The following is a 12,541-nucleotide window of genomic DNA, read 5'->3' as shown; positions in this document are numbered from 1 at the left end:
AGTTTTAACAAGAATAGAGAGGTGTTGTGGTGTCTCTCCTCCTCTTTCTCTGTCTTTGTCTTTTTTTTTTTCCCCTCTGTGTCTCCGACTAGAAGGGGAAAGTGAACCTGCCAAGAGTTGCATGGTGGAATCATGCAAGTGTAAAGTTCAGCATCCCCCCCAAATGCTTTTTTTTTAAAGAATGGAAGACAATGACTTGGCAAAGAGAGGAAGGGAAAGAAGAAAAGTTAGCTAGACACAAGGAATGAAGGAAGGATAGGAGGGAGGGAGGGAGGGAGGGAGGGAGGGAAAGAGGTTTCAAAACATTTACCAGACTTGTCACCACTGTGGTCATGAAATGGAGGTGCTAGAATATCCATCCCATTTCTCCTCATCCAGCCAAGCTGCAGACTCTGATCCTGTGTCATACTACAGAGTCCATTCTCAAAATCACATCTTTCATAAGTCCAACCTAGGGAGAAAAATAAGTAAATAAATTAGCTTTCACAATCTCTTTCAGCTTAAGAAACAGTATTTTAAAAAAAGCTTAGTGACAAATGCTAAAACAAACATAAGGATTGTTTTTCACATTTTAAATTTGACTTATTAGTGAAAAACCTTTTTTTCATATCACTTCTAATACTCCTCCCCCCCATACACACACAAACCCATGTGCTCAAGCACAGCACACCACCACGAGTCACAGGACTGATGACCGAATATGAGTGTTGTCCCTTAACTGATGGTCTCACTATATTCACTGAGTCACTTAGCCACAGCAAGCCCTTCTTTATGCCTGTTAGATAAAATAATGACATCTTGCCCAGTATCCTTTAAAAGACTGCTATGAGGGCCAGAAACTGCAGCCCCTAAAGGAAAAGGACAGTTCAATATGGCCCTAGAGGAAGACAGGAACTGAAATTAATAGATCAGGTTAGATTCAGGAATAGTTAGTGAGTTAAAATTGAACTTGGAAAACAGAAGGATGAAGATCAGAAAATAACACCTGTGCTTGTTCTCTTCACCCACTCAAAAGAGTAAAGAACAGTTGACACATGATAAGCTTTGTTATAGGCAGAAACTCACAGAAAGCCCATCATGATCCAAGAAGCCATGACCCAAGGCATGGGAAGCCCTGATGGCATCAGACCCCCATCCTGTTTGCTCTGAAACACCTCCCAGTTCCCCAGTTTCCCTTTCACTGTTCTCTGAGACAAAGGAGCAGGGCGATGAGTTGAGCATCATTCCTGCCGTCCACTATGCTTTCCAGAAGCCAAAGAGTGTTCTCTTCATGCTGAATCGGATGTGACTGTGTTGGGATTCCTGTGGCACTTCAGGCACCATAAAATATCAAGAATTTTAGTACATTTACAACTTCAACTCAACATCTTCATCCCTTCTGCCATTCAGACAGATCAGAAGTTCAGGACTGGGTAAACCAAACTACAGAAGTGTCTCCCATTGAAACTTCAGCATCCCCATTTGTCGGGACTCCTGTGATTGGGCATAAATGCTTTCCTAATATATTCTTAGTAATTTTATCAAAATAAAAGGCATTTCCTGGATTTTTTTTTTCTAGTTATATGTGATCAAAGAGGCCTTAGAGAAGCAGATCGATTTGGGTACTAATTGCTCAGTAACAAACCAGGGAGGGTGTTATTATTCCATTTGCACTGCCATTTAAAAAATAGATAATGGTCTCTTCCTAAGTGGTAGTTCTCCGCAATCATGATGATTTTTCCCTTGACAAGTTTTTTCGTCTATTGACTAGTTGCATTTTCCATGGTAGTAGTAGCTGTGTTGGTTGACAGAGACTAGTTGGCAACTCACTCACAAAAACACATATTTTGCTTACATATTTTGGATACTGTATCTCTTCAAAATAATAATATTTCTGGTCCATGTACTTAAGATGGCTCGTTTGAGCACTAAAATATCATTTATAAATGTCACTTTTAAATGTTAATTGACCTTGCTTTACTACCAGTGACCTACTTTATTGAACTCATCATAGGTTCCTTATGTTGCAAGATTTTATGAATCTGTTATATACTATAATAATACCAGGATTAATAGCTACATTTTACTTCTGTGCCAGGCTTTCTACTTGCAGTAGTTTATTCTTTACAATGACTGTGTGAAACATCTTTTCTTCCATTAAAAATAAATATGAGAAAACAGTTAACACTTATCAGACATTAAGACAAAATAGCCAGTAAGTATGGGGCCAACACCAGAAACCAGGCCTCTGAAAGCTCTTCTCTGTTCTAGTTGTTAAAGACCTAGTTGCTAAACCACCAACCTGCTTTTATGAAAGACCAAGACTTGCAGGTCTGTGAGAGTCTCTAATCACCTAAGGAAAGCAGTTTTTCCAGATGGAATTTATGTCATTCTCTCCAAAAGTAAGATATCTGATTAATCTATGAATCACATTATGTTTAAATTTATAACTAACAAAAAGCCTTTGAAACATTTAGAATAGCTAGAACCCCAGTTTTTTTTTCCTCTAGGGTTACTGCTGGGCTTGGTGCCTGCACCATGAATCCACTGCTCCTGGAGGCGATTTTCCCCCCCCTTTGTTGTAGCCTCGTTGTGGTTATTATTATTGCCATTGTTGATGTTCGTTGTTGGATACGACAGAGAAAAATGGAGAGAGGAGGGGAAGACAGAGAGGGAGAGAGAAAGATAGACACCTGCAGATCTGCTTCACTATCTGTGAAGCGACTCCCCTGCAGGTGGGGAGCCGGGGGCTCGAACAGGGATCCTTACTCCGGTCCTTGCGCTTTGCGCCACATGTGCTTAACCCACTGTGCCACCGCTAAACTCCCAGAACCCCAATTTTTATCTTATGGACCTGCAGGGATCCAGGAACTACGACTGAAAAAGTAAACTAAATTATATAGCTATTTTTATTTTGTGAGTATATATGTAATATAGACATATATATACAGAGATAGACACTCGATTAGATATACATCTATCTGCACAAATATATATGATTTTAATTTTCACTTAGTTCCCAGTAGTTTTGACAATGAGCCAATTATGACTATAAAATATTCTAAACTATTTTATCACCAAACTGTAGCAATTATGGTTACAAAATGTGCACACATTCTCACAGAGATGTCAAGAATTTTTTTAATACCAAGATATTACCTGGAAGTACAATTAGCTGATGACTGTTTGCAATGTTCTTTGTTCTTTTTAATATACAAGAATAATTATAATGATTTTTGAAAGTATTAGAACAGCTGAATAAAACATTTTACCTCTGAATGGTCTCAACAGGAGTTCTTCTTGCTATAAAATGAGTCTAATGGAATACATTTTCAAGTAATTCTTATTAAAGAAGCAATCATGAACTCCTAATAATTGCTCGATTATTCAAAAGTGTATCAGAAGTGATCTAAGTATTTGTTTTCCCCAAATAGATAATTATATATCTTAAACCATTTGAACATTTTGCTCTGCCTTTTAATTCCATATCCCATACATCAGCAGTCAAATCTGAATTGAACTACAAGACTGAAATCTGCCTCCATGTAGACTTTTCTTACCACCTCCATGTAGAATTCTGTCATCACTAAATTATATTAAGTGAGGAGTGAAATGCAAGAATTTGTCAGTAGAAGTGGGTTCCTGTTTGTTTTTGTTTTGCTTTGAGTTTTGAGACACGTTTTTGTTTGTTTTCAATTTTCTGATCCCAAAGGTAAGGTGCACTGTCTTCATAAGGGGGATACATCTTTCTGTTACAATATGAGCTTCTTGAGAGAACAAATCATGTCCTGAATTAGCCTCCATAATGTCACATTCTTTCATTAAAAGCATTTTTTCATCAAGGAAGAAGGCTTAATAGATTGAGTCATTAGCACAATATTGAGAAAGAAAACCACTAAATCATATAGTCAAGTAAGCATCCTTTAAGGAATTCTCCTGAGAAAATGAGAAGGGACAGAGTAAAGCTTTAATAATGGTGACGAAGAACTCAGGATTAAGTTCTGAAGTTATGTGTATAAACAACTCCTTTTATGAGTGCTAATTTTATTATTTTGTTTTAGTTTATATATTTATCTTTTTTACCAGAGCACTGCTCATCTCTGGCTTAAAATGGTGCAGGGGATTGAACATGGGACCTTGGAACCTCAAGAATGAAAACTCTTTTTACGTAACCACTATGCCATCTCCCCCGCACTGTATACTAGTTTTATAATCCTGTAACTTTGCTGAAATTATTTGTTCTAGCATGGTTTGTTTTGTTTTGTTATAAAATCTTTAGAGTTTTCTACATTGATGGATATGTGTTCAATGAACAATTTTTCATGGTCACTTCCTGTCTGAATGTCTTTCATTTATTTTTTTCTTGTCTAATTGCTCTGAGATTTCAACAACTATATCATGGAAAGAAGGCATCCCTATATTGTTTCATGTCTTATTGGAAAATCTTCAGTCTTTAACCATTCAGTATGATGTTAGTTTCAAGTCTCACTGCATTGAGGCCATTTCCTTCTATCCCAAATTTTAGCCCTTTTATCTCCTTCTCTGTTTGAGGAAAGCTATACATTGAGTAGTCACAAAATGTTAAATACAATTCATTTTACTGTTTGAGTAAGGTACTTTTCTCATGTAAATAGCATATAAAAACTTTCCCACAAGGCATTATCTTCTTTATTTTCACTTAATGCACAGACTAATGACCAATTCCTGTAATAAATTAAATGAGTCTAAAATATTCACTAAAACAAAAGAAAACTTACTTGTTCTCAAAAGTAAATTTTAATGATAGATTGCAAACATTTAGCCTGGAAATTTGAAAAGGACTAATTACTTTTTATCAGGGAAATGTTTATCTCTTGTATGAATTAATTGTAATATTTTCATTGAGACAGAAACAGGGAAAAGTCTAACTCACAAGGGAGTTAACACTTTAATAGTAAAAACAAAACAACAACAAAACAAATCAGTTTGATTTATAGTGGCATCCAAAATTAAACCTGAGACCTCTGAAGCTTAGGCATGAAAAGTCTTTTATATAACCATTATACTGTCTTCCAATCAGCATTTCCATAGCTTACAGAAAAATTAGTATTATACAGATTGCATGATTGTCATTTTGTTGCCTTTATGACCCAGACACTGAGAATATCCTTGGCAAGTACTGTGTCTCTGTTAATAAGAAAAGAATTACCAAACCATCTTTAAACTTTACATTGTTTCAGGTCTGGTAACTGTCAGGTCTGGTAGATGGCTAGTTTTGCCTATATCTAGTTATTTCTGCAGAAATATTGTCAAGGCTTAGCACTCATGCCAGTCTGCCAACTCACTTGATAATTATAAATGTTGCAGACCTATTTAATTTAATTCTCTATTTCTAGAATAGCAGCTAGCCAGAAGATCTTAAGACATTTCAGTAGGTTCAGTGAATACAAGACTTTAAATAGAAAGTTTTGTCTCTTGCATGGACTAGCTTTCCATCATGTAAACTAATCCAGGAACAAGTGAAGTCTTGTCATTTTCTTTTCTAAGTAGTATTTGCAATTTCTGTGGAAAAAAATAAGTAAAATTTCTCTTCCATATCCAGTCAAGAATCTTTAAGATTTATTCACTGGAAAGTAGCAATTATTTCTGGGCAATAGAGAACATTATATTCCATTCCTGTTTCTTTGATGGAAACGTAATTAACAACTGTGATGTAAGGTCTTTGCCCTCATAAATTTGAAACTTTGAGAACAGAGGCAAGGTTTCTCTCAGGATTCCAAGCCAAATCTCTGGTGGTTACACAGTAACATAGTACAACATGTTCAGAAATCACGCTTATTGATGAACAGGAAAGATATGTGGGAAGATAAGCCTACCAGGGGTTCTAGTTACATCTTGGCTCCACAGGACATTCTGCTTTTCCTTTGACAGGTGAAAAAAAGAAAAGAGAAGGAAGAAAGAGAAGAAAAGAAAAGAAAAGAGAAGAGAAGAGAAGAGAAGAGAAGGGAAGAGAAGAGAAAAGAAAAGAGAAAAAGAAGTTATATTTTTAAAAAGCTCACCATTTGTTGCCAGCTGTCCTTGAAATTTTCAGTAAGTGCTCACAAGCTAAATTTCCTTCTTAGATACTGTCAAGTGACACATTTGAAACACCAAACTAGAAAGAACAGAGAACTGACTGTAGCTGACCAATTCAGTAAGCCAGCAATCAGCCAGCACATATAAAAATGGTTGACTCTATGTGTCAATCTCTCTTCTAGAAAATGAAGCAAACTAAGAACATTTCCTGCCATGGTGGAGCTAATATTTTGCTATTTCAAAACCTCCACCAGAGTAGTAAAGACATTTTTAACTTCTGATATCAGTCACACAGTCATGTTTTCTGTTATTATCAATACTGTTTGCTTAAAGTCTCACTAAGCTAATATGGCTCCACCAAGTTTGTCCTAATTCTATGGCAGAGCAGGGCATGTCCAGTCTGTGGGCCATATACGCTTATGAAATCATTTGGTCAGGCCCTGAGAAGACAGCCACAGGTAAGACTTGAAACTCAATAAATCTAGGAGCTGGGGCACAAGGAACCGGCATATGTATCCAGGTTCAAGCCCAGGCTCCCTACCTGCACAAGGGTCGTTTCTCAGGCAATAAGGCAGGCCTGCAGGTGTCTATCATTCTCTCTGCCTCTCTGTCTTACCCTCCTCTCTCGATTTCTCTCTGTCCTATCGAACAACAACAATAAAAGGAACAAGGGCAACAAAAATGGGGAAAATGGCCTCCAGGTGCAGTGGATTTGTGGTGCAGGCCCCAGTGATAACCCTGGAGACAAAAAAAAAAAAAAGGAGCTTTTTGCATAGTAACAGTAAGTGTTGATTTTTAGATTGGCAATTTTGTATGACCCATGAATGACAGTATAAAATATTAAAATGGCCCTTGGCAAAAGAAAAGCTCCCCCACTCTAGTAAGGTTTTATTTATTTATTTATTTACTTATTTATTTATTTATTTTTGACCAGAGCACTGTTCAGGTCTGGCTTGTGGTGGTGCAGGTGCACTTGGAGCCTCAGGCATGAGAGTTTCTTTGCATAACCATTATGCTATCTTTCCCTGCCCAAAGGCATTATTTGTAGGAGGAGTTCTAGTTCTACAGAATGGGCCAAGATTATATTCCAGTAATGCTTTGGCTTCTCCCTTTTTAAAATAAACAAACAAATAAATAAATTTATCTATTTAGTTCGTTTTATTGCTACCAAGACTATCACTGTAACTCTGCCTGCCCAATGACTATACTTTTCTTGATGGCCATTTTTACTTTCCTTTTCTTCTCTTTTCTTTACTTTGTTGATAGAGACACCAAGGTATTGAGGGGGGGGTGGAGAGAGGAGAGGGAAGAGGAGAAGATAGAGAGCAAGAGTGAGGGGAAGGGAAGGAGGGAATGAGAAACACCTACAGAGGGGGGAAGCTTTGCAAGTGGTGAAGGAGGGCTGCAGGTGTCTGTCTCTCTCCTCTCTATCTCCCCCCTCTCGATTTCTGACTGTTTCTATCCAACAAATAAATAAAATATTTTTTTAAAAAGAAAGAAACAACTATAACACTGCTTTAATAGTAGTAAAAATTCACCACTGCAGGTGGGGACCCAGGGCTTGAAACTGGTTCCTTGCACATTATAATGTGTGCGCTCTACAGGGTACACTCTGCCTGGTGTCTCACTTCTCACCTGTGAAATACATTCACCATCCAGCCAATTTTCAGAAAACAGAGTTTTTCTTTTATTTACTGTTTTCATGGCAAGAAAACACTGCTATTTTTGCTTCAGTTCCAAAGAGGAGATAAAAGAACGACTCACACTAAGCATACATCATTTTTTTCTTTCACATTTCCATTGTCCATTATAAACAAAGGCAATTCACAACTATGAAACAATTCTAGGCATCAAAACCCACTAAGGAGAATTCTTATATCACATGACTGTGTACAACAGCATACACAATACACACAAGCCATGCAGACTGCCAAGAGTGTTGTTTGACATAGAAAATATAATAAATTAAAAGAAGAAAATATTTTTTCCTGTTTTTTTTTATTTAAGAAAGGATTAATCAACAAAACCATAGGGTAGGAGGGGTACAACTCCACACAATTCCCACCACCCAATCTCCATATCCCACCCCCTCCCCTGATAGCTTTCCCATTCTCCATCCCTCTGGGAGCATGGACCCAGGGTCATTGTGGGTTGCAGAAGGTAGAAGGTCTGGCTTTAGCAGAAGGAATCTAATAAGCACATCAAAAAATTAGAACACTGTGTTCAAGGTATCCATAAAACTTATTTTTTAGAGTGAGATTAGGATCATACCTCTTGCAAGAAAAATACTGTTGGAGGAAAGAGACACTTAGTGTCAGAATAATAAAAGCCCTTGCAGCTGTTTACTTTAGCTAAAGTGATAAATCTCTAAACAGAAATTTATGCTCTTTTATTACCAAAGTGAGTATCATTTGCATTTGTTAACACTTGCTCAGTGGAAAAAATTTCAGATTCCTCAGTAGGAAAAGTCTCAATGAGAAATCTGTAAATTCATTTTATTTGCATATAAAGCTTTACATCCTTTATTAAAATATTCCAAGTCTTCTGAGCCCATGAATCCATCATTCCTGATTTCCTTCACCCAAAAGCTCACCATCCACCTCTTCTGGGTTTGCTTCCATTGAGTTTTTGCTATTGGTTCAGAGTCATCAGAACTTCCCCAAGTGGCACAGCAGTACTTCTTGTGGTGCCAGGGCTTGATCACGGGCTACATGCATGGCAAGACACACACTCTGCTGAGTGACCTATCTCTCTGATCTTCTAACATTTTATTTTTGCCTCCAAGGTTATTGCTGGGGCTGGGTACCTGCACCATGAATCCACTGCTCCTGAAGGCCATTTTTTTTTCCCTCTTGGGGCCCTTGTTGTTGTACATTGTTGTGGTTATTATTATTATTGTTGTTACTGTCATTGGATAGGACAGAGAGAAATGGAGAGAGGAGGGGAAGACAGAGACTGGGAGAGAAAGGTAGACACCTGCAGACCTGCTTCACCGCCTGTGAAGTGACCCCGCTACAGGTGGGGAGCCAGGGGCTCCAGCCAGGTCCTCTAACATTTTAAATTAGTTAATATATGTTTATTTTACCATCAGGTTTATTGCTGGAGCTCAGTGCCTGCACAATGACTCCACCACTCTTAGTTTATTATTATCATCACCATCATTTTTATTAACATTTTATGAGTCGGTGAGAAACAGAGCAAGGGAAGAGAGAACAAGAGACAACTGCAACCCTGCTCTACCGATTCTCCTTGCTTGTCTAAAAGTTGGAATCCAAGTGACAAATTTCAGAATAAAGGAGGTGATTTTTAATAATCTCACTCCTTTTGGCTCTCAATTCAGGTCCAAGGACATAATTTCTATCAAAGTGGTCATGACTAACGTGTCTAGAAGAACTTGAAATTTTAGTTGCACTACCAAACTAACAAGTAATCTTGTCAGCCAGCACAAGTGGAGAAGCAGCACACTCATCTTTCCTTCTCTCACTGGATGACACTGTGTGCCAAGCCACAGCCATCAGAAATCATTCTGTTCTCCTTCTGGTCTCCCTGTTCACCTTTTCCAAACCTACCTGACCATATTTGGCTGTACATACAGACTCCCTTCTTCCACCCTGGTTACTTGCTCCTTCTGAACAAATTTGCAGATTAAGCAACACATACCTACTTTAATTGCAAGCATCAGCTTTGATTTTTTTCAGAATCTTCAAGGTGTGGTCACCTGGTGACCAGTCTTGAAATCTTATAACCATGGTTTTCTTTTCTCTGCTACTTTGTATGGGACCATCTCTGGGCATGGTCACTAGGAATGTTAGAATCATTAGAATGGAAAGAACAAGAATGTTTAATTTTGAGTAGAAATTGGTCCTTAAGTAGATATGGGGAGGTCTGAGAGATAGTGGGCATGAGTTTATTTAACAAGATCAAAGATATAAAATAAAATAAATAACACAGAGGAAGAGCTAGACAACTGACAATTCTCCTACCCCTTTAAAGAAGCCAAGTAAAAAGAAGGTGTCTCAAGAAAAGGAAAGGGGGGAGGGGATGAATTCACAGCAGGTGTGCTGAGGACTGTGATGGAGAGAGGAAGACCTAGGCAAATCACACAAGGAAGAACTGTGTTAGTTAGTCTTCTGTGATGTCTATCCAGCTCTGAGTCCAGAATCGGGGAGTATCAGAGAAACTTAGACCACACAGCAAAGCATCATGTAAGTGGAGCTCCTGGACAAAGAGTCATATGTGCTGTAGTCTCTCTACTTGCTGATTTTCAGTGTGTAGTTGTGATGGGGAAGGACTAGCACTGTCTTAAATGTGACTGAAAGGATTCATCCCTAATATACCTACTTTGCTAATACTAACTGCTTTTGCTAATACAACATTGACATATTAATTAAAAAGGAAAACTTTTTATTGCTTTACTCTAGATTACAGAATATTTGTGGAAAAAAAGAGGGGGGAGACTAAAAGCTCATTTGTTTTTGAGAAAGAAAACAAAAGAATTCTGCACTGTGTCATATGGTCTATATATCTAATATTACCTTACTCTAAATTTTCAGAATAGCAGTTAACAGAAAAGATATTTACTGGCTAATATTTAAAGACCACTTTAGAGGCTGGGAAATAGCACATCTGGTAGGAAGTGCACCTGACTGAGTGTGAAGCCCAAGGTCTAATCCCAACACCACATTAGAGCATGAGGCACCAGGGGAAGCTCCATGGATGGTAGAATAGTACCGTGATTTCTCTCCCTCTCTCCTTCTTTGTCTTTCTAAGTATGAAATAAGAATAAAAATTTCAGTTGGGATTAATGGGATTATGCATTTATGATGCCTCAGTATCACAAATAAAAATAAATAAATTTCCAGTATGCTTCTCTTAATTCATACCAACTGATACTGCATCTGCTGATCCCAATTTATTCAATGCAATGAGTATCACCTCGGCATGCTTCATTCTGGACTGTGTCCAGAGAACTCATTCCTGGAATGTCAACCCTTCAGCATCATTACTTGGGGGAGACCTTTCCTTTCTCAAAAGACTCCTTAATTCCATTTCAGGTGGTATACTTCCTAACAAAGCCTCAAAACCTAGATATAGACCAGGTCCCATGAGCTAGGGCAGATGTACACATGTATCCATTAGGCAAAAAATTAGGGCAAAATATATACCTTAAAGCAAGGTAGTTTGCAATGAGCCAATAAATGAAACAAGCAAGTAGAAAGACCTAAAAAAAAAAAAAAAAAAAAGACACCTTAGAGTACCTAATGAAATAGTTTTTACTTAGACCGAGGTACACTGCTCACCTACTTCCTATTACACTTCCCTCAGTCGCTCCAAAGCTAACCTTATCAAAGTGAGGACTACAAAAGCTGACTAAGGACAAGAAACTTGAGTATTTTAATGATGACTCATTAGTCACTATCAGGCCACCCCATCAGCTGGGGCCCTAGTCGGGGAGTCCTGGGATTCCCACAAAAACAAGATGAGCCTAGACCTCGAATAGATCCCTATCCCCATTATCACTGGTTATATCCATCAAGAACAACATAATGGACCCCTCTGGGGGTCTCTATAGGACCTTGCCCTCAGTGTGGGTCAACAATGGTAGAGAATGTTCCATCCTCTGAAGGGGGCTGGATAACATACTCTATCTACCACCTGAAGAAGATGGGTCCTGAAATTAGGGCAACTTGGAATGTTTCTACTCATGACCACAGAATGTAACTTTGGACCTATAGGGATATAGAGGTTACATAGGCTCCTATGCTGAATATGGGCCCCAGATCAAATCAATGGGGTTTACAGACAACAATATTTATACACTTTTCCCATATTTGGGAGCTACTCTCTTCCCTGATCCAGTTTTCTAGCCCTTTTTCCAGCCATGACATCATCTCAACAGACAATAACCTGGGTCCACATGCATATCAGATGTCAGGCTCATGCAAAAACTAATAAAGTCATTGGTCCTTTGGAATATACCTAAAATAAGACCTACTAGGCATTTCCAAAACAGAGTCCCCAAATCTTCAACTCCAATATTCTAGCCTTTAGGTTCATGATTAATAAACAATTTGTATGGATTTACATGTTAACACTTTTTCAGCCACCAGGTTCCAGGTGATATCATGATGCCAACGGGACTTCCCTGGACAGATGACCCCACCAATGTGTCCCAGAGCTCTGCTTCCTTAGAGCCCTGCCCCACTAGGGAAAGAGAGAAACAGACTGGGAGTATGGATCGACCTGCCAAAGTCCATGTTCAGTGAAGAAGCAATTACAGAAGCCAGACCTTCCACCTTCACACCCCATGGTGATCGTGGGTCCATACTCCCAGAGGGTTAAAGAATAGGAAAGCTATCAGGGGAGGCTATGGGATATGGAGCTCTGGTGGTGAGAATTGTACCCCTCTTATCCTATGGTCTTGTCAGTGTTTCCATTTAATAAATAAATTTTAACAAATAAATAAATAAATAAAATGTCATTTAATTCTGATATTTAAATAATTGAT

At 38.3% G+C, this 12,541-nt stretch overlaps 1 protein-coding gene across 1 annotated transcript in view; it reads right to left on the bottom strand.

The window, feature by feature from the left end:
- Positions 1-12,541, bottom strand: part of MALRD1 (MAM and LDL receptor class A domain containing 1) — a 580,642-nt gene that overhangs the window by 562,836 nt on the left and 5,265 nt on the right. Inside the window, exon 2 of the mRNA XM_060192257.1 lies at positions 311-451. Within this exon, the coding sequence (XP_060048240.1) occupies positions 311-451 (141 nt within the window). The remainder of the gene's footprint in view (positions 1-310; positions 452-12,541) is intronic.

Source organism: Erinaceus europaeus, chromosome 6, assembly GCF_950295315.1.
Source record: "Erinaceus europaeus chromosome 6, mEriEur2.1, whole genome shotgun sequence".
In the NCBI taxonomy this organism is placed as follows: Eukaryota; Metazoa; Chordata; class Mammalia; order Eulipotyphla; family Erinaceidae; genus Erinaceus; species Erinaceus europaeus.
Note: the sequence above shows the minus strand (reverse complement) of the source record. Positions and strands in the feature narration are given on the sequence as shown.